This window comes from Phyllopteryx taeniolatus, chromosome 14, assembly GCF_024500385.1.
Source record: "Phyllopteryx taeniolatus isolate TA_2022b chromosome 14, UOR_Ptae_1.2, whole genome shotgun sequence".
NCBI classification, from domain to species: Eukaryota; Metazoa; Chordata; class Actinopteri; order Syngnathiformes; family Syngnathidae; genus Phyllopteryx; species Phyllopteryx taeniolatus.
The window spans coordinates 18,999,300-19,025,922 of NC_084515.1; the positions used below are offsets into that span (position 1 = coordinate 18,999,300).

Here is a 26,623-nt window from a genome sequence, read left to right on the forward strand (position 1 = left end):
TAAAAAAAAAAAAAAAAAAAAAGGCAGGGGTGCCCACTGCGTTTTTATTCCGAGCATTTACATTTTTATTATTATTATTTATCCAGAGTCCTCTATTTGTTGCATTCATTTATTTATTTTTTTGCCCCTAAAATTGGTTAATTACACTGTAATTTAATGTTTTACTCATTTTTTTTTCATTCATCTATGTCAATATATGATTGGTTAATTTTGTATTTTAAAACTATTGTAAAATAACCAGTGTTATATATACTGTACATTTAGCATTGTTTAGATTTGCATTCATGCATTTATTGAATTCTTCCTTTTTAACTAAACAATTAGTTCATGTATTATTTTAAGAAAAACATAGTTTATTAATATTATCAAATAATGTTTGAAATCATTTTTCATGACTTAAAATACAATTCATTACTGCTACTAATAACTATACTATAAGAGTAAACATCAGAACTCTTAGCGCTACTATTTTACATATTTCACTTGCACATTTTCCCCTTCGAACAATTGCTTCCCTCATCTCGGAATGAGCGGTATATACCATCTGTCGGTTGTAAAAAGCCAATGTGCCCCTTGAACACAAACGTTTGCCCACTGCAGATCTCGCCCGGCGCGATTGATGAAGCAGTGAAGAGGTTGTGTTTGTCCCGGCGCTTTTTTTTGCCATGCAGTGTCATTCCCAAATGTTTCGCTCCAATGACAGAATGTCTCTGGCTCCTCAGGACTATTTGGTCCTGCTGCCTCAGGATTACTACGAGGCGCCGCTGCTGCAAGGAGAAATCACAGAGCCCTGCACCTATGTTCCCACAGCACAAAGCAATCAAAAGTGATGTATATTCTTTGTTTCCATTCATAAGAGGCACGCATCCGATTTTGGCTGTTTGTTGATGCGGCCGCCGTGTCTCCCAGCTGCCTGCTGTACAAGCACGTGCCGATGGACGCGTTCGGCTCGGCTTCGGGCCTCTCGAGCCGGAGGGGCCGCGAGAGGAGGCAGGCTCGTGTGCGGCGGCCCACCCCGGGTCACCCCGAGATGGCCTCTCTGCACGGCGCACAGGTGGGAAAGGAACGCGTTCGTAGACACTCTTCTGTCATTGATTTGTAAAATATCCCCCTCCCCCCCCAGTCTCAGCTGCAGCTCAGTCTGCGTGTGCCTCACCCTGGACCTCACGCTCTGGTCCTGGAGTACGCCAGCGAGGTGGACGGTGTCCAGAACGTCAACATCCTGGTGGGTGTCCAGCACGGTGGACAGACGCGAGCCAGAGCCAACGTTTACGGCTGCGACTACAGGTGAGTCTTGCCGCATTTGAGCCCGGTCGGGCCACGTACGTAAACGTTAGCACATGCGTTCGTGATCAAGAGTCCCGTAATAATCGCTGCATCTTTTTTTTCCCCCCCTCCTAAAATTGGTTTATGAATGTTGTAAAGTTTTAAGTACCGTATTTATTTTTTAAAATCAATTTCTATAATTAAATAGCAAATGTATTTATTGGAAATAATACAATAAAGCAACATTAGTCAAATAAACAATCTCACAAAAAAATCATTGATTTGATTCAATAATTGGTCATTTATTTACTGTAAATAATAAAATGATCAAATCTATGAGTATGCAATTTGACATATTTAACATTTCTTTCATATATTTTTATCAAGCTGGTTATAATAATTGCCGTTTTCCCCTCCCCAAAATTGGTTAATGGATGAAATATTTTCCATTGATTTATCGCATCAAGTCATCGTTTAAAACTATAATCCACAACAATTTTTTTTCACCCAAGCCACTCCAAGAGTAGATGACAGAATGCTGTCATTTTATTTATTTGTAAAATAAATAAAATTACATCGACTAAAGATGTTTTTTTTTTTTTTTTTAATGAAGTAGTTTCCATATTTTGAATAGACATTTGATCTTTTTTTTTTTGAAACTCATCAAAAATCAATTGTCTGCTTTTTGCTGTCACCTGTGCAGCTTCTTGTGCCGGAGCGCGGCGCTGGACGGCAGGAATCAGCCGGCCGTGCTGCATCTGGCTCACAGAACGGAAGTTCTCCTGCAGACCTCCGCCGCCTCCTTCCTGCTGGTGAGTCGCATTTCTGGGGAGGAAGCAACTGGCTTTCTGGAGATGCTCAGTCAACAATGTGTTTGTCTGCAGCACAAGGTGTACGCAGTTCCTGCTCAGGAGTTCTCCATGGATTATGTGGAGGCCAAGGTGCTATGCGTCTCCACTCACGGTCGCTTCACTGAAGACAGGTAATGCATCCTGAAACTGGTGTTGAACTGCAGATGTTACCTAAATCCTGCAACAGAGAGCAGCAGCTACTTCGTTAGGAACATCTAGACCAGGTTTTATTGAGCCAAGAGAAATATCTATTAACTATATATTGAGAAATACCTCAATCAAAATGTATACAGTATCGCATTTGGCGTGACGTCGCATGTTTGTTTTACGGTTCTAGTCAGCACTGTGTTCTGAGTCACTCGGACAAGCCTTTGCCAGGCTGGATTTTGCACGCAGCCCGCGACGGGAAGCTGAACACCGCTCGCCAACAAGGAGACGACGCGGCTTGGCGGCGGAGGCGACAGTCAGACTTATCCCCTCGCGGGGACAAGATCCTGCTCAAATACCCTCAGGTACCTGAGAATATGTCGCCTCTTCCTCTTGACTGGCTCACATGGGTCGTTGTTAAGGCATCCTCTTTGGATCCTCCAGACGGAAATCCGCTTCACTCCCAAGGTGCCCCTCCCTGGCAGATATTTGCTTGTTGTGCATTATCGCCAGCCCGAGCACGTTTCCTTTCCTGTGGAAGTTCGGGTGGATGCTGGCTATAACTGGAAAGGTAAGCTTAGCTGCCATCACCATGTTTTTTAGGAGCCTGACATTTGTACCTGCTACTTTGTTTTCCAGATATAGTAGTGTCATTCTTTCGAATTTAGCAGGCTGAGGCTTCTACTTAAGACAGTCTTCGGCAGAGGCTGCATGTCCATGAATGGCTCTGGCTTGTTGTTTTCTCGGCGGTCGCTCCGATGCACCCTGTGGTTTTCCCGCAGGTTCCATAAATGCGTCGTTCTGCCCCTCGGCGTCAGGCTGCCGAGACGTGCTGGTCGCCGACGGGCGCACCGTCCTCGACTTTGCTCGGCAATCTTGGCAGCTGCCGAGCATCTCTGTGATTGTTCCTCCTCGCAAGACACTCATTCTGGTGGGTGGTTTATTCATCCACTTTATATAGCGCTTGCTACCGTTGGGGTCACGGGTGAACTGGCGCTTATGCCAGCTGACTTTGGGCAGGAGGGGGGATCATTTATGTATGTATTTATTTTTTCCGTTTTTTTGTGTCTTTTTGTTTTGAATTTTCTTTTGGGGGGGAACCAACCCCCAAAACGCTTAGTGGGCGCTTCATGCCCACTTATTCAAGAATTGTTTCGGGGTTTAAAAAAAAAAGTTTTTTTTTAAATAAATGAATGAATAATAAAAATACATTTTCAATGCATTTATAATCGGCGCGGATTTTCACTGCGAATAGTGGCGGTCCGCTGTATTATATTTTATTGGTGAAATTTGTTGTATTACTCTGTGGAGCTGTTGGAGATGTTCACCCCGTGCCTGCGTGGGTTTTCCCCAGGCACGCTGGTTTCCTCCCACACCCCAAAAGCATGCAGGGTACAATAGGTTCATTGAAAATTCTAAATTGCGCCTAAGTATGAATGGCGTTTGTTTTGTTTGTGCCCTGCGATCAGTTCAGGGCGTACCCCGCCTCTCGCCCCCCGGGTCAGCTTTTTTTTACTCTTCTGTCTAGGATCAGATATCGCTGGTTCCTGAGAGTCGTTACGCCCCTGACCTCCTGAGAGAGAAGCCTCTGGATACGTCAGCGCTTTTCATCCAGCAGTGCATAGGAGAGGGCTTCTTTCTTGAGTAGGTGGTCACTTCCAATGGCACTTTGAAGGATTTAAAACGTTGTTTGTTTGCTCTCCTGAGCTCTTCTTTAGCTAAGCGGCTAAGTGTGTATTTGATTTTGTTGGATTTTTTTGTTTTCTTCTGGACAGGGCATTAAGCCGCTTCTCGGTAGTTCAATCAGCGGTAAGCTTCAACAGCAGACCGACAGGAAAGCAGACTTGTGCAACTAACTGGTGCCTCCTAGAGGCGATATCAAAATCTTCCTGTCTGTACTTTTTGATCTCAAACCTTGTTTTGTTGCCAATTCTGTATGTTTAAGAGTCCCATCAAATGTTGGTGAAATTCTGTGTATGTAATTCATGTTCTTCCAGCTTATCATCGTAAGGGTAGCCGTTGAGCTGGCGCCTCTGCCGGCTGACCGACGAATACCATATAAAGGGGTTAACGGAAACATATCACTGTCAAAGGCCAAGCGTCAAACCGGGTTTCATTTGGATCCGGATTTTGGCAGCAATGTCAATTTCACATAAACTTGTTGACTTCAATCTAAACCTTTTGTCTCATGTTTCCTCAGCCCCGGAACGTCCTCGCAATTCTGCAGAGACTCCGCGCGCTCTCTGGTGGCCTTTTACAACGACGGCGCTCTGCCTTGCAATTGTGACCGGTCGGGGTCCGCTGGATCCGCGTGTGACCCGGCCGGAGGACAATGTCCCTGCAAGCCTCATGTCATCGGTCTGAGGTGCACCAAGTGTGCCACGGGGTACTATGGCTTCCCCTACTGCCGACGTGAGTCAAATGCGAGCTTGACTTTCTGTACATCCACTGGCTTTGCTTGAGATCCAATACAGGAGCTAGTCATATACAGCGGATGCCTTTTAGAACAGCGATACGGTGCAGACCCACCGTTTACTGCAAAACAAAAGAGAATGAAACGTTGTGTTGTATAGTTACACACCGAAATGTTCGACCAAACTTTATATTCTCTCGCAAAGGTCCGGGAGTCCAGCCTACAATGCAAAACGCCATAGATCGGCTAACAGGACAAAGTAACATAGATGTTACGGTAATTGGAAACCCTCAAGCAACTGCTACTTAAACACGCAGAGACACGTACAAACAGAGCAAACATATAGACAGTATTATCTATGTTCTGTGGGAACAACTACTGTATTACTGGACCTCTGTTGGGGACCTTCTCTGCCTCTTCTTCTTGCTGTTAATTATGTAGCAACTCTTGCGGTCGACCTCAGTGCTGCCCGGCATCTTGCCGCACAACCGATACGACACAGAAGGCACCCGACTCTAATTTTGGTATTTAGAAAAAGGTTTGAACGAACACGGAGGCTTTCGTCTGTCCAAAATGTTCATATGATGAATGTTCAAAAGTATTATTAAAAGTTTGCGACGTAGCGGCGAACGACGAACACCGTACGTGCCATTGAAGTATTTGTCTTCCTCTCCAGCGTGCGAGTGCGGCCGCCGACTGTGCGACGAGGTGACGGGTCGTTGCGTGTGCCCGCCTCAGACGGTCCGGCCGGCCTGCGACTCGTGTCAGAACCAGACGTTCAGTTTTCATCCTCTGCTGGGCTGCGAGGGCTGCGACTGCGCCAAGAACGGCCTCCGTGCCGACGCCGGGCCCGGCTGCGACGGCGTCACCGGACAGTGCGGGTGAACACAAACTCATGCTTTGTGACGCATTATTATGGATTCCCATTTGGCAGTTATTATTGGATTCTTTTGTTTAACAACCCGCGTGGTTGATATATACAAATACAGTGTCATAAACTGTGTTTTCAATTCACCTGTGTATCCGTCTTCTCTTTGCGAACATTTGACCTTGTGGTTTCGCGCGTCTGCATGCAGCTGCAAGCCCAGGATTGGCGGACGCCAGTGTGACCGATGCGCCGCAGGTTATTACCGATTTCCCGATTGCGTCCCTTGCGACTGCGAGCGAGGCGGAGTCACGCCCGACGTGTGTCACCCCGAAACGGGGAAGTGTCTCTGCAAGGTACGCCACGCACACCAAATGTTTGTTTCATCTCCCCCCCCCCCCTCCCCCCCAAAAAAATGGCGCGATTTGTGCGATTTGCCTGCTTTGCTGTCAATTGTTTTGTCTTTATGACATCATTACGGGATTTGGAGTGAGGTACGTCTAATAATTCCTCATGACACACTAGAGAGCAGCGGCACAGTGGTTGGGACTCTACGACTGCTCTACGACTTTGTCCTCACGTCACTCGCTCCGTTTCCCCTCAAATGTGTGTAGAAAAATGTAGCCGGCGTGCGGTGCGACGCATGTCGGGACGGCTCCTTCCACTTTGAGCCGTCCGACACTCACGGCTGCACCCGCTGCTTCTGCTTCGGAGCCGCTGAGACGTGTCGGAGCTCCGGCAAACGCAGGAGCAAGGTACTTTCCCTTCTCAGTCTTGGGCCTCTTGTCTGCCGGCGTTCACTTGCATTCTTCCATGTCGTGCTCGCGTGGGCTTTCCAGCAGTCCAAAAACACGCTCCGCTCCGTATCCATCGAGCCATCGGTCCGTCTTTCCGTCTGTCGGTCGGATCGTTATATCGGTTTGTTATATCTCTATCTTTCTATCATTCTATCTATCATACTATATCGCGACTTTTATGTCTCTATCGTTACATCCCTATAGTTACTTACACCCCTCTATCGTTCCGTCGTCACGGTCGTAGCTCTCTATCACTCTGTTATATTGTTCCACCTCTATTGTTCTACCTTTTGTATCGCTCTACCTATCTATCGCTATAGATTGTTCAATTGTTCCTTCTCTATATATCGTTCTGTCATTTGTCTCTCGAACGCCATATATGGTTCTGTCTATTTCGATATATCATTCAATTCTTCTTTCTATATATTAATAAATCTCTGTACAGTATATCGTTCTGTCCATTTCCACCTATCTATCCTTCTATGTTTCTGTCTATCTCTACATAGGGTTCCATTCTATCTATGTCTGTATCGTGATACATCTCTATATATTGTTCTATCGCTACTGTATATAGCGTTTTATCCCAATATATCATTATATCTATTTCTATATCTCTATCTCTATCTATCGTTCGCTCTATCTCCATATATCGTTATAGGCTGTGCATTATTATTTATTGGGATGTGGGAGGAAACCAGCCAATGCATCATGTTGCGCCATCGTTGACTTCCCCTGCCACTTCTCCATCTTTCCTGCTGTTAGTTTGCGGACATGCGTGGCTGGACGTTGGAAAGTTCCGAGCGGCGAGAGGTTCCGTCCGTGTTGAACGCGGCCAGTGACACGGCGGTGGCCGATGTGCAGGAGCTTCCTGCTTCTGTTGGAGCTCTGCACTGGGTGGCGCCGGCCTCATATGAGGGAAACAGGGTGAGCCCGAGGCTGCGCTCACTTCATGTTGCCGCATCAGCATAAAAGCAAGCTCACTGCAGGTCACACACCGATTCCGTTCCAAAGTTGCCGTCCTTTTTCTCCCAAATTTTGACATTTCTTCTCTGAAGAAGAAGGCTCGCCACCATTTTTTTTTAACAAGATTTGATGATTTTTTTGCTAGTTTTTGTAATTAAATCAATAGATTGTATGCACATTTTCAAAAATAAAAATCATATTTTTCATTTTATTTTAAATACCGGTTCATTACATTAGATTTTATATTCTGTTGGTGATTTCTTTTCTTTTTTTAATGACCACATTTCTTCCTGGAACAGGATGACTCACCGGTACCCAAATGCAGCTTTTAATAATACATTGCACCGTTCTCAATAAAAAAAAAAATAGAGTGTTGTCTTTTTTTTTTTTTCACAGCACAGCATAACACCTGAAGCTCTTTGCGCGAACGCTATCTTGAGCCGCTTCTTCTTGTTTAATTACCCGCCTACAATATTTCAAACTGATATGCTGCTCAACGGGACTGTAAGCGCAGAAATTCAGAGCCAAGACCAATGCAGAAAAAAAAAACACACAAAAAAAAACATACTTCAATAATTGATTAACAAAACATCCATCCATTAAACAACACAAATAGGATTAATTTAAACAAGAAAAAAAGAAAAGAAAAAAAATTCTTCAAATGAGTTTTCCGTGGTGCATGCTTTCAATGAGCTCATCATCAGTTATTCCTATCGACATATTCGAATAACCCCAATATTATCCTCCCAGTTGTCATCTTATGGTGGTTTCCTCACCTACCAGACCAAATCCTTTGGCCTTCCCAGTGAGGGAATGATTCTGATGGACAGAACACCCGATGTCCTACTGAATGTATGTAAAATTCTATTTTGGACTCTTATCCTTCACGTTGTTGTTGTTGTTGTTGTTTTCCTGATGTCATTTCCATGTTTCCTCCCCAGAGTGAGGACATGACACTGATCCATTTAACTCCTCAAGTCCCATTGCCAGACAGACTGTATCAGGGCAGAGTCCGCCTTGTTGAGGTCAATAAAACAAAACACAGTTTCAAATGTTCCCATTTTGAAGTTGCAAATGAATCATCAAATCAAGTTTAAAACTGGATCTGGATTAGGGATTCAGCAATGTCCCAATACTTTTGTTTGACTTTGTGCTACTTACTTACCGACCCGTGGTCTGTTGTCCACAGGGAAACTGGCGCCATGCCGGCACCAACAGGCCCGTGTCCAGAGAGCAGCTGATGACGGTCCTAGCGGGCCTGGCGCGTCTGAGGATCCGAGCCCTGTACTTTACGCGGAGCCAGCGACTTAGTCTGGGCCAGGTGGGATTGGAGGAGGCCACCGACACTGGGACTGGGGGTCCTGGCAACACTGTGGAGGTCTGCTCCTGCCCCCCGCAGTACGCCGGAGACTCCTGCGAGGTGAGGAAAAGATATTGATGCAACAGGAGCTATGTCTTCTTTATTCAGTAAAGGCACATCTGCCTCACAGTTCCCAACCTCACAAAAACTGCCATATCTTGATTTTCGCAGGGCTTGCCGCGCATGTTTGCCAATTTGGTCGAGCGGTATTAGCATTCGTGCCCATCAATTAAGTCTGTGACCTTTTGTGCGCCTGCGTCCAATGGAGTAAGTGCGACAAAAAAAAGAAAAAGCTTCTTGCTCAGATCGTCCCAGAGTTCAATGATGGCTGAACTGAGGTCACAGCCACGGTTCGATCTTTCGTGTTTTTGTCTTGTTTTTTGGCATTAGCATTTTAACCGTTTCGGGGCATGTGTTGCCATGCGTGGCAGCTGTCCTCGTTTCCAAACTTCTTCCGTTCGTACCCATTGAGAAAGACCGGGGAGGATCTCCTGCTCAGGTGTTGACTGAAATAGTGTTGTGTCATCTTGGAGGAGCGGGACCTCCTCTTCGTTCTTCGAAGGTTGTCCTGACACGCCCAAACTAAACATCGCACCCTTTTGCCTGGGGGGGCCAAAGTCACCGGCTGAGGAGACTCGGGCGGAATGCGCTGCTGGAAAATAACCAGCCGGCCAAAACTACGTGGCCTCGGGCTAGGATGGGATGAAAAGCACAATCACGCAGACATAATATTAGCCATTATAAAGCCGGGATCACTGCCGCATGGCGACAACTCATTGAGTCGGTACCAGCATTCCGTTGTTAAGGAAAAAGGAGTGTTTGTACCGTAAATTCCTTTTTTATTTTTTTATTTTTATTTTTTGGTAACATGCATTCCTTTTTGTCTGTGGGGCTCTTTGTTGCGGGTTCGTGTTTGTTTTCCATTTCTGTATATGAGGGCAGCACAATGAAATAGTGGTTAGCATGTCTGCCCCACAGTCTAGAGGTCCTGGGTTTGAATCCTGGCTCTGGCCTTCCTGTGTGGAGTTTGCACGTTCTCCCCGCCGTGTTTCTGTGGATTTCCTCTGGGTACTCCAGCTTCCCCCACATTCCAAAATTGCCCTCACACGGGCTCGGCGCCGGCTCACCCGCGACCCGATCAGGACAAGCAGTCGAGAAAATGCATGAATGGATGGAAATTGCACATTATGCAACCTTTAATTTAGTCAATTTAGAGGAAGTTGAGTCTCCTTGCAGCGCCTTGGGAAACCTCACCTGACCTCACTGTTACTCATCAAACTTGTTTGATTGTGTATGCACTCAATCCCCTGGAGATCAAGAGTGTGTGTGTGTGTGTGTGTGTGTGTGTGTGTGTGTGTGTGTGTCTGGAAGTCCAGCAGACACACCCGAACGTGTGTGCGTTTGTTTGCACAGCGTGATTCAGGTGTGACTCTACTGTCTGAGGGTGTCTGACACCATTGTAAATCGCGCGCGCGCACACACACACACACACACGCACACACGCACACATTCTCTTGTAAAGAGTACAATTGATTTTCCACTTCGAAATAACATTATTACTTCTTATACTAAGCCAATAGTCAAGACACAGTAGATGCCATTCTTACTATGTTCATGAAAAGCGCTATAGACTAAATGACATCAAATGTGATTTATATAGCACTTTTCGTACATTGATAATGCAATACAAAGTGCTCAATAAGATACAAACAGAGAATGGAAACCAGAAGCCAGAACTGAGCACGTTCTGAGGCTCTGCGTTCAAATCTTGACTCCAGCCCTCCTGTGTGGAGTTTGCATGAACTTCTATTTTCTCACAAAACAAAGAAATACTAAAATAATGACGTCGTCTCAATTTACTCACAAATGTCCTTTTTTTTTTTTTTTTTTTTTTTTTTTTTGTCGAGCACAAAGCTGATGTACTCACAGGAAGCTATGACCTCTTGACCTCTCGATTTAATTGTTCTGCCTGTCACTATAAGTCGCTGGCATAGATAGATGAACAGAGATACATTATTTGCTGTAAATCAATACTAACTTTTCGGGCAATTAAGTGAAATTGAACAATTTCCTACAGTAACCTGATGATCTCTCACAATGCTTGTGAATCAAGAGTTTTATGCGTATGTGAGAGAGGGGACTGAAAGAGGAATGAGAGCGCACGTAAACACCTGCATGTGCGTGCTTGTGTGCCTCCGTACAGTCAGTGCAGTTACTCAGCTGGGGATGGGGCGTGTCCTCAATGTCAGTGTGTGTGTGTGTGTGTGTGCGTGTGTTTAAGAGGCTGAAGCAGGGCAAAGTCAAGCCTTATTTCACACGGGCTAAACATCAGGAATGTCGGCGAGCTCGATGCCACGACACCGGAACGCCGGAGGGGTTCTGCTCAGGACCGCGCTGTGGGGGTCTCTGATCGGGCTGTGCTGGGCCGGCAACAGGCCCGTTCGGGGAGGGGCGTCCCGGCCCCGCTACGGCACACGCGACGACGGATGGCGGTTAAGGCAGCAGGCCGACCAGTGGGTAGAGTATCCGAGGTTAAACGAGCAGGGGAGCGACGGGGGGCAGGCGGTCCTCTTTCCTTCCGTCAGCGGCGACTCGGCCGGGAATCGGATTGAGGTAAATGATAGGTCATGAGGTGTGTTTCTTTATCTGGGAAAAGGGCAAAGGCTGTGCGCTCTTGTCAGTTCACGTTTTCTCAAGTTCAACTTCAGCGTTCTGACGGGCGTCTCCGAATAAAGAGCTTTTACATTTGTCCTCCGCAAATCTGCCGTTATAATCAATATGTTGGCTTAAGGTCGCTTGGGTGCAATCCAATTTTTTTCCCCCCTTTTTTGTTGTTGTTGTTGTAGAATTGCGCCCCCGGATACTTCCGAGACGGCAGCGGGTCGTACCCGGGCCGCTGCGTGCGCTGTGACTGTAACGGTCTGGCAGACGAGTGCGAGGACTGGAGCGGGAGGTGCCTGGTGAGCCGCACTCGCACTACTCACGTACTCAAGTACTCAAGTACTCAAGTACTCTATTACATTGAATGCTCTAGTCACTAACTATTGTTTCCAAAGTTCATACTTTTACACTCAGGAAAATACTTTTTGTTTTCTTCAGTTGCTGAATGTGTGAGTTGTTCAGCAAATAACCAAAACAAAACACGATTGATTCGGGAACGGCGAACCGCAAATAGGTGGGGTTCACTGTAAGATGTAAGAGCTTTGCGTTCAACTAAATATGACATTTGACACAAAGCAAATTTGGGAGTAAACTGAGACATTTATTTCAGTTCTGATCATTTTGTTTGGTGGTGTGCCATGAGATTTTTCTAATAAATTAAAGCGTGGCTCAGTAAATGTTGGGAAACACTGAACCACAGAATACAACAAAAAAATCCTGGTTCCTCACCTTTATTTTCTTCCGTTTTGTGGAACTTGATTTTGTCATTTTGGCATCAATATGACAAAAATTACATCACGAGAAAAATAAATAGATTTCTGAAAGTCTCTTTTTGAAACACCACAAGTATTTCCAGTGGCGTCGTGGTTTTCTCCTCGTCGTTATTATTCTGCTTGAAGGGAGGATGAGCCCGTGCACATTGGAGCATCTCAACCCTCGCCATTATGTTATCGTCATGCAAGACCGGGCCTGCGTCGCCGCGTGCGCGCCGCACGAGTCAAACGGACACCGAGTTCCCACATCAAACGCGTTCTCGACAGCGACGTCGCTCCTCTTAAACCCCGCCACCCTTCTCGCGGGTGTGCGTCTCCGCGTTGGAAAGAAAACACTCGATGGTCCACGAAGCTTAGGCTAGCAGAGTCCAATTTCGTCCTCCTTGTTTTTCTTAGAACTGTCAGTACAACACAGCTGGAGACAGATGTGAATACTGCAGAGAAGGTTACTACGGTAACGCTGCTCTGAGGACCTGCCAGGTGTGCCCCTGCCCTTTCAGTACGGCCACAAAAAGGTGAGTTACGACAAACACAAACAAATAACAGCGCTCCTAACCAGAGTTCCTGTGCTTACGTAACACACGGGTTTCCATTCCTAGTTTTGCAGTCGCTTGCAGAGAGATCTACGGAGACTTCCAGTGCATTTGCACAGCAGGATACGCTGGAGACAAATGCGAGAAGTAAGTCGACACGTGTTCCACACCCGCCAACAACACTGTAGCTGAAAATACGCAACGGACTGTAGCGAGACCATCCTAGTTTTACGCCTCCCACACGCTTTGAACACAATTCAATTGATTCAAACAAATTGATTTTTATTCAAACCTACTTTATTGAGTATTCGTTGGCACCTGTTCTTATTCTCTCGCTCACACACTTCTCCAAATATGAAGGGAAAACAAATCAAACATACACAACAAACGAAAAGGAATTCAACATCGTACCTTTGAACACCAACATTTTCACTCAGTTTCATCCAACAAAAATCCGCCACCTAATTTCATACGGAGCGTCAACGTACAAACCTAGCATACAACACCACTCTACTCACCATCATATAATATTCTCTCCGCTCTGTGGGCACGCCGACGATGACTGGAGCTTAACTAGTTGTGGACCTTCTCGGCCTCTTCCTCTTGCTCTAAATTACGCCGCATATCTCATCCAGTAGTCCTCAGTACTGCTCGGCATGTTGTGGTACAACTTGGTACTACATTGAAGGCACTCAATAAATTCGGATGTGCCTGTACGCTGTAAAAAAAAAAAAAAATAGAGTTCTACTCTTTTACTCATCCTACCTAATTCGTTTTGTACTTCCTACAGGTGTGCTCCTGGGTTTTATGGTGACCCGCTGGTTCCGGGAGGACGCTGTCTCCCTTGTAATTGCAATGGAAATGGCAACACCTGTGATCCCAGGACTGGAGGTTACATAGTCCATCTCATGATATCATCCACCAATTCATGTTTACCGCCAGGTTGCATTATTAGTAGCGGACGCATAGCACCAGTGACCGGGATGTAAAAAGGCAGACAAAAAGCAGCAATTACCAGGATGTTCAAAAGCAGACACGCATAGCACTAGTGACCAGTGTGCTAGGGCAGACGAATAGGAACAGTTAGCAGGATGTTAAAAAGTGGGTGCGTTGCACCAATTACCAGGATCTTAACGGGCAGACGCATAGCATCAGTGACCACGGTGTGAAAGGGTGGACACATAGCACTGGTGACAAGACACATAGTACCAATTACCAGGATGTTCAAAAGCAGACACGCAGCACTAGTGAGCAGGTGCTACATGAGCAGTATGTCAAGGGGCAGACAGAATGTAAAGGGACTCCTGCTCGAAATGTATACATTTATTGATATCGTACTTGTTTTTATCTCCGCAGTTTGCAAGAGCACCCTGGAGCCTGGAGACACCAACACAAACGACCACTGCCAAGGTGAATAAACTCGAAATTCAATAGCCTTAAGGTTTCTGTCATACCTACTTTAAACCTTCTCTTGCTTTCCAGAGTGTGATAACTGCGCGCAAACGCTACTGCAAGACTTGGAGAAGCTGGACGACGAGCTGGCGAGGATCAAAGCTCAGCTGGACGACGCCGCCGCCGGCGCCTCCTCCCAGGACAGACTCAGGAAGCTGCAGCGAGCCGTAGCGGACACCAAGGTAACGTAACGGGGGAAAAAGTCCTCGAGACTGCAGCGCAGACATTTGAAGCCGCAGGATTGCGCTTGACAAGTCGAGACTCATCTAATACATCCCGATGCCGCGTGCGTGGCCAGGAGTGCAATGTACGCACTTGACAGTCATTCATCCGATGTCCATACTGTGTGCAGCGCGCACACACACACACATGCTTGGGTGCCAAACGCCGGGATGGGTGCGCTTACGCAAACATTCCCGATGGGATCACTGATAAGCAATCACAGTGCGTTTTGTCCCACACTGTGCCTCAACTTGATTTGGAGACTTCGAAAATCCTCTCCAAAAATTGGCAACACATTATTATTAGTTAATGTTAGTTATATATAAAAAAAAAAATTATAATATATTGAACTAACAAATTCCTATTGGGTGGAACACGTTGACAAGAAAATATACTTCTATCATACACAGTTCCGTGAACCGTTCCTCCCAATCGCGCCCTTCCAGGTCTCACTGTCATTGCCCGCGTGAGCATTGAAGTCCCCCAGTAGAACGATGGAGTCCCCAGTCCCCAGTCCCCAGTCCCCTCCAAGGACTCCAAAAAGGGTGGGTACTCTGAACTGCTGTTGGGTGCATTGGCACAAACAACAGTCGGGACCCGCCCCCCCCCCCCACCCGAAGGCGGAGGGAGGCTGCCCTCTCGTCCACCGGGTTGAACCCCAACGTACAGGAGCCGAGCCGGGGGGGCAATAAGTATACCCACACCTGCTCGGCACCTCTCACCGTGGGCAACTCCAGAGTGGAACCCCTCTCGAGAGGACTGGTACCAGAGCCCAAGCCGTGTGTGGAGGCGACTCCGACTATATCTAGTCGGAACTTCTCGACCTCACACAGCAGCTCGGGCTCCTTCCTTGCCAGAGAGGTGACATTCCACGTCCCTAGAGCCAACGGTCACCGCCCAGCTCACAATGTTTATTATGTTATTATTTTGAGGAGGTTTGGTGCAGTATTTCTTTTTTGTGTTATTTCAAAATATATATATTTATATTTTTGTTTTTGCAGAATCTGGTGACCAAATTCAGTACCTCTGTCAATGCCCAAAGTTCGAGGGTCAAGCAGCTGGAAGACGACATGCTGACTCTCTCTGATGACATTGCCTCTCTTCAAGACAAGGTAATAAAGCATAGACACTCTATATGTTTTTTTTTTTAAATGCATCCATTTGCTGTAAAAGTTTTGATTCACATTCAGGCCGACAAGACAGCTGTGGATGCTGACAAAGCAGTTCTGGATGTTGAAAAAACCCAAAAGAGAGCTCAGGATTTGGACCGAGAGATTCAAAACATGCTCAAGAAAATCCAGGGTAAAGCTCGTGAAACCTTTATTGAAAGTACGTGAACAAACTATATTCCTGTCTTCTCTTCATGCTTTCAGCTATGCTGGACCAGCTGAAGGACGGCTCCGGCGGCGGCACGCAGCCTGGTGAGAATGTGAGCAAGATGCTGGAGGAGGCCCAGCGCATGGTGAAGGAGATGGAGAACAGGAACTTCACGCCGCAGAAGACAGCTGCCGACAAGGAAAGGGACAAGGCGAGCAAACGTAGGAAACGCCACAAACTCGCCTTTAAGACTCCCTCCAAGGCTCAGACATTGGAAGGCGCGAAGAAAACACCTAACCGACACATTCTAACGACATAACATACACAAACACATAACAAATGACATCTGATCTGATTCCAGATCAGTCAAGTGAATTTGGATGTATAGCACTTGTTCCCAATGACGACTCACAAAGTGCTTCATATACGGTACTTATAGACATAGACATAGACGTCATACATATATAAAACACAGAAGCACATTTTATATTTGACTGTTAATACAAAAAAAAACTCAAATCAAACAAGTTAAATCAAAATAATGAAAAATACTACTTAAAAATATCACCTAAATCAATGCTAAATTATAATGTGTTCCTTGTTCAATTCAAATTAATTCCTAATTTGCATTTGGCATCAAATCTGAGAGGTTTTATTTTTAATCACATATATTTTTCCTTTTAGTTTAACATTATTTTAAATTACATTTATTGTTTTTAATTTTTTTAAATTTTATTATCGAGGAATTATTTATAATAAAATCCGTAAAACATACGTATCTGTGGCGGGATTCTTGAGGGAATTACTGTACTGCTAAAACACTCATAATAAAAATCATAACAATAATAAGAATGTATACATGCCCTGCAATTGGCTGGCGACCAGTTCAGGGTGTACCCCGCCTCTCGCCCAGAGCCAGGCGGGATGCCCAGCATGCCCGCGACCCGCGTGAGGAGAAGCGCGAATGGAACATCAATGAATGGATGAATAATTTAGATATTTAGTGATTGACTGTTTTTTTGTGAAATAGAATTTTATTTGATTAGAAATGAAACATTAAATCATGCCTTTTTGCTGAATAGATCATAAACATTACAAAAATGTTAGTTTCATTCATTAAACAATGGATTCTTGCTGTTTATTTATTATTTACTTTCTTGTTTTTACTAATGTTGTAACTAATAATAACAGTAATATTAATTCTTAAAGTACTCTAAATGGAAACAAAAATAAAAACACGGCATAGAATGTTGGTGGTGGAAGTCGAAACAACCCACAGTCTTTGTCAGAGGTCAAATGTGTCATCTGAGCGCCCTCAGATTCTTCCACACCAGTCGCGTGGAAGCGCAGGATTGATTAGTGAAGTGTTTGATCGTTAATCAAGTTCATAAGTGTCTAACCTGCTCGGCCGTATTCTGCTCTCCTGTCCAGTCCTGGACTACATTAAGAACAACGTGAGTAAGCAGTTGGACCAAAACGAGGGCTCAGCGGGGAGGTTGAAAGCGCAGCTGAACGACTACGACGCCAAGCTGAAGGAGCTGGACAAGTCTCTGAAGGACGCCACGGAGCTGGTGAAGAAAGCCAGCGCCCAGAACGGACTCAACGCTCAGGCTATTCCCGACCTGCAGGTAAGCAAACGCTTGGAGACACTTCTCCATTCAACAGCAAGAGAATCTGTCTCCAAACTTTGAATAATAATAATAATGCTATGGATATGTGACTGGTCAGACCCAAAAGCAGACACAGAGCGTTGTAATATGAATAATGTGTTTGGACCCTAGAAATGTAATCAAACAACAATAACCATATTGTTCAGTTAACACATTCACTGCCATTGACGGCTTTAGAAGTCAAATATCCATGTTAACTGGGAGGGCTGGCAGTGAATTTCATATCTATCTGATGTAATTCTTTTCACAACCTTTGCAGGTGCACTGAAGTGATAATGTCTTGTACTAAAGTGACATGTTTCCCACAGCTTCGCATCAACAACCTAAAGAAAGAACGTAAGACCGTCAAGGACCAGGTGGCAATGGCGGCAGATGAACTGAAGAAAATAGAAGATTTGGTCAAAGTGCTTTCCAACAACAAAACGGTGAGTGTGAAGCGCGTTGTGCAAACTGCACACATATCGATTTGTAAATTATGAGAAACCCCAAACATGACGAAGATAAGAAATCGTCATGGGTGTTCTTACTGCTCTTATAGTGTGTGGTTTCCTTAAGATGAACAGCACAGTACACCACACATTGACAATCGCGAGTCTCCGCCCCCAAAATGCGTAGGGCATCCAGATTAACCAACAATACAAAGAAGATAAGAGGACTTGTAGTGGAATAAGAAACAGCTACGCTTGTGAGACACATTTTGCAAACAGTCAACACACAATCAGTTGCTTCCTTATTTGTGAGCTTCAGCTCATCCAATTGGCTGTGGTTCCGTTCCATGCACATTGATATTGAACATTTACGATATTTTTTCGCGAGCGGGTCCATTTAGGAAAAATCCGTCTTCACTCACCCCCGATACCACCGGATAATCACTCAAGATAATCTTTTGGAGACATCCGATAATAGGGAAGAAAAAAAAGCTCAAATTCAGCCCGATTCTCGGTATGTGCGTACACCGGTTTAGCCTGGAGATTGTGCAACCTCCGCAAGCACGAATATGATGTTCATACTGAACTCTGAGTTCACCCTGAGGACTCAAATGGCACGAAGAATTTGGGAATATTATTGCTAACTTATGATAAATGTCAGGTCCCAACACGCAGTCCCCGCAGATAAAGATCGGCGCGTCTCTTCATTGTTGCTCAGGTGAGGTCACTGGAATGCTTCAAATATCGTTTGCCTCCTTTGCCTTCGGCAGGCGTACGAAAAGTTGGCGGCTCAGCTGGATGGCGGCAAGACTGACTTGATGAAGAAGGTCAACGAGCTCTCCAAAGCGGCTGCCAAGGAGGACGTCGTGCAGGCTGCCGAGGATCACGCGAAAAATATCAAGAAGCTGTCTAAGGAACTGGAGGAGTAGGTTCATGACACGTGCAATGAGTCGCTCACAGGACGCAATGTTGGGCACTCTTGCTCAGACAAATAGCACCCAACGCAACTACTTGTACCTCCGTCTAATGACCGAATGACCCTTGACCCAAACCAAGACATTGAATTAAATATATATATATATATATATATATATATATATATATATTTATTTATTTATTTATTTCTTTTTTTAACCAACACTAGAAAAGATATAACCCCAATGAACTAAACCACAGGTGTCAAACTCATGGTCCAGGGGCCAGATCCGGCCCGCCGCATAATTTCATTTCATTTTTTTTTTTAAATAAATGGAAAAAAGCATTACTGAAAATGTATCAAATATTTGTTACTGACTTCTTATTTCAAAACGAGTTATCTGTTAATTTGTTGTAACTATGCAATCATATTTGGGGATCGTACATTTCTATGGGTTCATAGTAAGGGTGTTCAATACCACTTGTTTTCGGACTGATACCAGTACAAGTATTCACTCCTAAATACTCACCGATACCAATACGACTGCTACTTTTGATATATAAAATTTCAATTCACACAATGACAGATAATTGTGAACAAAGATCTTTCTTTCTGACACACATAATGATTCACCGATGTGTCAAAGGTCACAGTGTAGTGCCAATTACTGCCGAGTAGGACTTTTTTAAATATTATTATTTTTTGCCTTATTTTGAATATATTTTTAATTCATGTATGTATTATGTCAACTTTTAGTTTTTTGAATTTTTGGTTACATAATAATTTTTCAAAATGTATTTATTTGTGTGTAATTTGTTTTGGTTTAATTGACCACAAAATGAGTCATTATTTATTATTTCTTTATTTAGTGGTACAAATTTGTACCAAATTGTAGCATTCCCCATGCACCCCCCCTTGCAAATATTGATTGAAATCGGTGTAGTCACTTTTACATTGACCGGTTCAAAAACAAACAAACAGGTGGCAATGGAAGCACAGCCTCCCTGGCAGAGATAATTCATGCTAAAATGATCAGATTAGTAATTATCAAATTATACTGCCATAGAGGTATATTGAGGTTTATGATTGCGATTGTAGTTTGCAGTGGCGTAGAAGCGCACAGCATCGCGCTAAGAGCGCTTCTGTCTTTGCAGCGCCGTGAAGAGCGCGAGTGAACGCCCCGAGGTGCGTAACGCCAATGACGCCATCGATGCCTACAAGAACATCACAGACGCCATTAAAGCCGCCGAGCTCGCCGCTAACCAAGCGAAAGAAGCCGCCGACAAAGCCTTGAACGTAAGTCACTGACTAACAAATGCATTATTCGTTCTTTCCATTTTCAGTTGGCAATTGATTATTTTATTTGTTTTTTTAATCTAACACAAAAAAAAGAAAAAATGCCATATTTTTCATTTTTAAGTTTCCATAATTTTATTTTGTGCTCAGATAAAAAATACAGGACTGAGTTAAATTTAATATTTAATTGTTCGGGTCCATGTGACCAGGACGTTTGGAAACGAGCATTTGTAAAGATATGCTAGCCACATTTTTCTTTTTTTAATCAAACTCTTTCCTGTGAACCATTTTTTAATTTTGTATTATTTTCATTCAAGTTTAAAATTCAATTATGAAAAATCTGTACATTTTTTTCTTTTTTTGTGTGTTTTTTAAAAAACAAAATAATCCGTCACGTTTTCATTTTTCAATTGCCAATTGAAAATGGAAAGAATAAATCATATGAAAATTCAAAATCATGCTTTCATTCTGTTTGCATAATCAGAAACAAATGCATTGCATGTAATATGTATCATACATGTTTTTGTTTTTTTTTTAGAATGTGAAAAAACAAAAACTGGCCAAAAGAGCAAAAGACCTGAATGAGAATGGCGCTGAACTGGTTCAGAGTGCAAAAGAGGCACAGAGTGTCCTGGAGGGTAATCACCTCTTCTTTTCACTTTCTCTCAATAAGACAAGCACACACTTACTTCTTTTTCTTCTTCTTCTTCTTCTTCTTCTTTTTCTTCTTCTTCTTCTTCTTTGCCCAGATGCTGCCAACGAAATTCCGGAAATAAAGAGGCGCTTGGAGAATGCAGACAGGAAAAAGAATGATCTTCAGTCCAAGCTCCTCGACACGCAAAAGCAGCTGGACGACATTCGAAGAGGTGCTGAATGACGTCCGTTGCGAGCTGCCGGTGTGACGTTGGAGTCTGCAGGAACCTAAAGTATTTTGGTGGCTTTCTCCCCGTCAGATGACATTGCGGATATGATTGACGAGGCCAAGAGGAAGGCCGCTTCCGCTAATGACTCGGCTAGCGACACCTTGGACAAGCTCAACGCCATGAGGAAGGAATTGGACAAGATCAGCGTCACCCCCGGGGATTCCAACCTCGGCGGCGTACTGGACGACGTGGACCAAACAGGTGAAAAGACTGTAGAAGAATTGGACAGTAGCCTTTGTCATATTTTTAACATTTTGTCCACGGTTTTCAGTGAAGAACTTGTTGAAAACCATCCCGTCACTGAGCGACAAGATCTCGGAGGTGGAGAACTTGACCTCGCAGTTTACGCCGCTGAAAAACATCACAGAGAACGTCAAGAAACTCAAAGAGCTGATTAACCAAGCCCGCGACGCGGCCAACAGGGTGACTGACGCCCCTCTCTTTCAAAATATGATGCACTGCTCTATGTTTTCTCCTAACCGTTTTCCATGTTTTCCTCCAGATTTCCATCCCGATGAAGTTCACAGGCGACAGCCACGTGCAGTTGCATCCGCCCAAGAACCTGGAGGAGCTGAAGGCCTACACAGACTTGTCTTTGTCCCTGCAGAGGCCCGAGGGCAGGGGGGATGGAAGACGCAGACGCAAGCAGGCGGCGGACAAAGGAGACATGTTTGTGCTGTACCTCGGCAACAAGGATGTACGTTCAACAACTACCTTTGTGTGTGTACGGGGGAGGCGGAGATTCTAAGTCATTAACGAACGGCCTTTCTCCAGCCCTCCAAGAACTACATCGGCATGGTCCTGAGGAACAACGTGCTGTACGGCGCCTACAAGCTGAACGGATTGGTGCACCTGATGAAAACGGACTCCATCACCACATCTCCATCCGAGCCAGCCAAGTTTGATAAGGTCGACCTACACAGGTAAAGTGTTGACCCCTCCGACAACAGTACAGACAAAAAAATTCATTTGCACAGCTGCTTGTTCTTTGGTGGGATTTATTGGGGGAAAAAAAATGTCCAAATAAAAAGATTGAAAAACTCATGCTTAGAATACTGCAACTTACAGTATGCTGCCCCACACAGCAGAGAAGGGACAGGGAGACATGGCAGAATCTCACCAGAGCACTTGTCACTTGGCAAAATTAATTGCGGGGCACCAAAACGAAAAATGTGACAATCGCAATTGGCATGCTGATTCCACAGCAATCTCTGCTGCCTCACAATGCTGAGAACGGGCAGGGAGAGGAGGCAGGCATCACAGCAGTGCTTCTTCCACTTGTTGCGAAACATCGTTTATTTGGGAAATGTATTTGTACCACTATTCAAATGATAAAAAATGTCGGACTCCAGTCATACTTAGAATGTTGATTCAACACAACACAACGTCTGAGAGGCGGAGACGGTGGCAGGCATCACAAAATGGTGCTCGCAAAATTCATTGGGAAATATAGTTTTTGCCTATGAAAAACGTGGCATACTCAAATCATGCTTAGAATGGTGATTCCATGGCAACCTTTTATTCTACCACTTTATTTGAGTGTTGAGTGAGGGTGTTTTTTTATTCCACTTAGAATTTATCAAGACGCAGAGTTGATCCTCACCAAAGACTTCACGTCAGACACTCCCGGGATTCCGGTCAAGGCCGCCAACCAAGGAGACGAAATCAAAAACCTTCTGGACATCACCCCAGATGACTTGGTGTTCTACGTGGGAGGCTACCCGTCCAACTTCACTGTGAGATCACGGCAACGCAACACAAGTGCCAACGAGGTCGGCCTCAGCCGCAATGTTGTCCTTTTTTCTTTTTGCATTTGTCGCTCCTCCCCAGCCGCCGACGCCTCTCAAATATCCCATGTACAAAGGCTGCATCGAGATGGCCTACTTTAATGACAAGGTCGTCAGCCTGTATAATTTCAAGCACAAGCACAACATCAACGTGGAGACGCCGTGCAAGAGGTTGGTCACGCTGTCATCAAAGCGCTCATTTTATTTGAGTTGTTGCTGCTGTTGATTCCGTCATCATTTATTCACGACGTGACATGTAGAATATAGAATCATTTATTATTATTATTATATAGAAATATTTGTTTGATTATTATTGTTAACATAACAGGATTAGTGAGTAGCCGCATTTCGGTAATGCCGCTCCCCCCCCCCAAAAAAAAATCGAATCAAAATCCCCAAAATTTGACTGTGATCGAAACCAATTTCCAGGGCTATTGTTCACGGGCTTTTGCCTGCAACCACTTGAGTCTTCAGGTGATGGTAAGAAAAACATTAGATGCGCTCTGTTGTATGCAGGTACGTATCTCCATTGGGCTTTTACTTGGAGGGCACCGGCTACGGCCGCGTGATTATCGACAAGAGAGCCTCCGTCCTCCTCATCGGCATGTCCGTCTTGACGCGCGCCGAGAACGGTCTGCTCTTGTACATCGGAAACGAGGTGAGTTATTCTTGATACGATTGCGAAATGCGCGCCTTTGCGGAATTGAAGGACAATACTTTGGGAAAATGGGCCATTTATTTTCACAATTGTTGGTTCTATTTTCAAGATAAACTGTTAATAAACCATCATATACTGTAATTTGAGTTACACTTTTTATGAGAGATTTTATTTGTCAGGTCATATATTAGTTACAGATATTTAGGAGTCAGGCACCTAAAATCAAATTGCAGAATAAATCCTTTACAATTCAAATACATAGACTTAAATAAGAAAGTTCTATTTTATTTGAGTACTGTACTGTACTAATTTTGGTATTAGAGTACTTTAATGACAGTAACAGGGTTGCAAATCAATGTTAATGTGACAGTTTACTCTCAAAAGCACATGCTAGCCGTGTTAGCGGTCAAAAACAAACTTAGCTATATAATAAAAAAAAAGAACAAACTTTTATATGAATGTCTTTTTCTGATAACTGGGTTGCACTGGTTTGAGTGACACAGTCCATCAGGTCATTTCTGCTGAGTCATGTAGCTCCCTTTTTTTTCTCTCCCTCGAGATGCCTTAAAAGATTTTCGAAACAGGGCTGCACGTATGTTGCGAGCCACGACTTCGAGGCATTATGAAAACTATAAACAAAATGTTTTAACAATTACAAGGAAGACATCAACAATCAAGTATACCCCAAAGAGATGACTTCAAACTTATTGTTTCAGTTATATTTTAATATTTATCAAGAGAAAAAGACCATTTTAAAAAGAGCTATTTTGTTTTTAAAATGATAATCTCTTCTACTACAGGTCCAGTTACATTTTGTCTCAGGAGACTTATCATTTGTGTAGCAAGCGCATGTTTCTGTATTTTGTGCATGGATTATTGGAAGCTTCATGGGGGCGACAGAAAATGTCCTCCAATTTTGTAATGACACTTGCACTTTTCGTCTGTTCCTTGTCAAAGGAGAATTACTTCACAGTGACAGTGGAGAAGGGTGTCGTTCACCTGCGTAGTAACTTGCTGCAAGAACCAGTCAACAACAACTTGAAAACATTCCCGGTAAGTCGGAGATTAGCGACTCGATGACATGGCCATTCGAACCGTTAGTCACATTTTTTTTTTTTTGTCTTTCAGAAAAGCGACTGGGTGGATATCCTCATCATTTTGACCAACAAAGGGAAGTTTACAGTCCGCGTAGCCAATAAAGAGGTGGCCACGGCCCAAGCCGAGTTCACCAACGCCGACTTTGCAGACTATTATATTGGCGGTGCGCCTCTCGAGATGAGGGAAAAGTATGCGCATCTCATTTGTCCTTCTCGTTACACGTGAGAGAGGTTGGCGTCAAACTAACTTGGCTCTCTGCTGGCAGGCACAACATCACCATGCAAGGCTTGAAAGGATGCTTGAACAACGTGAAGCTCAACCAAAACTTTAAACTCATCGACGAGAAAGTGGGCATCAGCAAAGGTTGTCCTAAAGATTCCCTGGTGAGTCGGGATCCCGAGTACTTTTATTTAACGCTTAAGACAAGGGACGGCAAGCCTGGAACAAAATTGGATGCGTGCAGCATTTATGGTATAATGACTTGAAGGGAATTATACGTGCTTATCATCGCGCGCGTTGTTGTGCAGACTTCTCGGAAAGCAGAGTTCAGTCCGGGAAGCTCCCTGTCGGCGGACCTTCCGGGCTTCAGCCTGGCCGACGACGTCTCGGTGTCGCTGGGCTTCAAGAGCACCGAGAAGGAGGGCACCCTCCTGCGGTCCAAACAAGCGGTCGGTCCCTGAAAGCCAACCGTCACGTCACTTTTTCATTCGTGATCCGTTGCTTGACTTCTTTTGTCCGTCCAGGCTAACGGGATTCATCTGGCTTTAGAGAATGGCAGCGCCGTCGTGTCTTTTAACAACAAGATGTGGAAGTCGAACAAGAAATACAACGATGGCCATTGGCATTATTTGACTGTGTCTAGACAAGCTGGCAGGTATTAAACAAGCCGTCGTGGACATGTTAATTCATGGCAAGTCGGGAGTTTATTGTGAAAATACAACATAATCAAATCATATTATTATAGAAAGTTTGAAGATCACGTGGCGACGACTCTCTCGTGACGTCTTCTTCTAGCACACCCGACATACAACGCTTGTCCCCGCTTAGGCGGGGGGGGGGGGGGGGGGCACTGTAGTCGAGTTTGGGTAAGACCCGTTAGAATTTCTAACCAGTGAGGAACCAAAGAACTTGAACATCTTATTTGTATGAGTCCAAACCAAAAGTGTCCTTGCCCTGACATACTGTAGATTAGTTGTGTTGAAAGGAGTTCAGCTAAAAATCCTGGACTTGTTGTGTTGTTTTATTATTCAAAATCAGTCGGAATCCTGCTTTGACATGCTAAATCCAAGCTAACGCAGGTTAAAAACGTGCGCCGATTGTTCGTCACAGGACGGAGATGCTCATCGATGACGACGACAACGGCGTGGCGCAGAGCGGAAGCGTCTCGGTGCCGGACTCGGGGGGCTCCGTCATCCTGGGACGAGACAAGTTCAAGGGCTGCATCTCCAACCTCTACACCAGACGGTGATTGCGTGTGGCCGGCGAGGCGAGGCGAGGCCGTGCGGAGCGGAGCGGACGTGTTTTTAACGGCGTGTTTGTTGTTCCGCTCGCAGGCCCGGCCACCAGTACAAGCCTGAGGACTTCACTGACTTCAAGTCGTCCGGAGACGTCCTGGTGGACGTGTGCGCCCCCGACAGTCTTGTCCAACAGATGATCAATCGTGTCCCCAAGAAGGTGAGCGTTTTATTTAAGCAGGGTACACACATACCCATTTTTATCATCTTATATATATATATATATATATATATATATATATGTTTTTTTTCAAATCGCTTAATGGCGGTTTATTCCCGCTTATTCAAAAACTGTTTGGGTTTACAAAAAAAGAAGACAAAATTAAAAGATTTTCGCATCGGTTTTCCGGAGATTTTTGCTATTCACGGTCTGGCCCGGTCCCCCTTCCCCGCAAATAGCGGCGGTCCTCTGTATAGGGTTTTCGTTCTCCCGGTATTCATTAAACATCTGAAAAGTGCACCCTGACTGTTGGCGCTCCTTTCCCACATTCGCAGGCATCACAATCAGCAAGTATACGACTGTAAAACCCCATTCAAAAAGACGCTATAGCGGCGCTGCGAGCGGTAACTGCGATATAGAGCGGGCTGCCACTGCATCGCATAGCATCGTTACCATCAAGTTCTACGCGATGAACAAAATGTCCGCACTAATGGGCCCATCCCTGGTGCTCACTTCTGTAGAAACGTGTGACTTGATGTGTTTCACTGACTTG

The 26,623-nt window shown here is 44.7% G+C and overlaps 1 protein-coding gene across 9 annotated transcripts in view; it reads left to right on the forward strand.

The window, feature by feature from the left end:
• Window positions 1-26,623, forward strand: part of LOC133488463 (laminin subunit alpha-3-like) — a 60,914-nt gene that overhangs the window by 29,275 nt on the left and 5,016 nt on the right. For all 9 annotated transcript variants that reach the window (XM_061796318.1, XM_061796319.1, XM_061796320.1 and 6 more), the window contains 46 exons: window positions 723-826; window positions 910-1,054; window positions 1,124-1,287; window positions 1,970-2,078; window positions 2,151-2,248; window positions 2,455-2,629; window positions 2,709-2,835; window positions 3,047-3,195; window positions 3,793-3,908; window positions 4,465-4,676; window positions 5,354-5,558; window positions 5,754-5,898; window positions 6,157-6,297; window positions 7,102-7,263; window positions 8,053-8,154; window positions 8,244-8,327; window positions 8,492-8,722; window positions 11,509-11,622; window positions 12,493-12,611; window positions 12,696-12,776; window positions 13,420-13,520; window positions 13,986-14,039; window positions 14,112-14,263; window positions 15,305-15,415; window positions 15,494-15,605; window positions 15,677-15,841; window positions 17,052-17,248; window positions 17,599-17,715; window positions 18,489-18,643; window positions 19,789-19,930; window positions 20,469-20,568; window positions 20,680-20,796; window positions 20,884-21,054; window positions 21,125-21,276; window positions 21,356-21,550; window positions 21,628-21,776; window positions 22,427-22,589; window positions 22,684-22,811; window positions 23,157-23,298; window positions 24,256-24,351; window positions 24,427-24,584; window positions 24,662-24,779; window positions 24,924-25,064; window positions 25,140-25,270; window positions 25,726-25,860; window positions 25,950-26,070. In XM_061796318.1, the coding sequence (XP_061652302.1) occupies window positions 723-826; window positions 910-1,054; window positions 1,124-1,287; window positions 1,970-2,078; window positions 2,151-2,248; window positions 2,455-2,629; window positions 2,709-2,835; window positions 3,047-3,195; window positions 3,793-3,908; window positions 4,465-4,676; window positions 5,354-5,558; window positions 5,754-5,898; window positions 6,157-6,297; window positions 7,102-7,263; window positions 8,053-8,154; window positions 8,244-8,327; window positions 8,492-8,722; window positions 11,509-11,622; window positions 12,493-12,611; window positions 12,696-12,776; window positions 13,420-13,520; window positions 13,986-14,039; window positions 14,112-14,263; window positions 15,305-15,415; window positions 15,494-15,605; window positions 15,677-15,841; window positions 17,052-17,248; window positions 17,599-17,715; window positions 18,489-18,643; window positions 19,789-19,930; window positions 20,469-20,568; window positions 20,680-20,796; window positions 20,884-21,054; window positions 21,125-21,276; window positions 21,356-21,550; window positions 21,628-21,776; window positions 22,427-22,589; window positions 22,684-22,811; window positions 23,157-23,298; window positions 24,256-24,351; window positions 24,427-24,584; window positions 24,662-24,779; window positions 24,924-25,064; window positions 25,140-25,270; window positions 25,726-25,860; window positions 25,950-26,070 (6,306 nt within the window). The remainder of the gene's footprint in view (window positions 1-722; window positions 827-909; window positions 1,055-1,123; window positions 1,288-1,969; window positions 2,079-2,150; window positions 2,249-2,454; window positions 2,630-2,708; window positions 2,836-3,046; window positions 3,196-3,792; window positions 3,909-4,464; window positions 4,677-5,353; window positions 5,559-5,753; window positions 5,899-6,156; window positions 6,298-7,101; window positions 7,264-8,052; window positions 8,155-8,243; window positions 8,328-8,491; window positions 8,723-11,508; window positions 11,623-12,492; window positions 12,612-12,695; window positions 12,777-13,419; window positions 13,521-13,985; window positions 14,040-14,111; window positions 14,264-15,304; window positions 15,416-15,493; window positions 15,606-15,676; window positions 15,842-17,051; window positions 17,249-17,598; window positions 17,716-18,488; window positions 18,644-19,788; window positions 19,931-20,468; window positions 20,569-20,679; window positions 20,797-20,883; window positions 21,055-21,124; window positions 21,277-21,355; window positions 21,551-21,627; window positions 21,777-22,426; window positions 22,590-22,683; window positions 22,812-23,156; window positions 23,299-24,255; window positions 24,352-24,426; window positions 24,585-24,661; window positions 24,780-24,923; window positions 25,065-25,139; window positions 25,271-25,725; window positions 25,861-25,949; window positions 26,071-26,623) is intronic.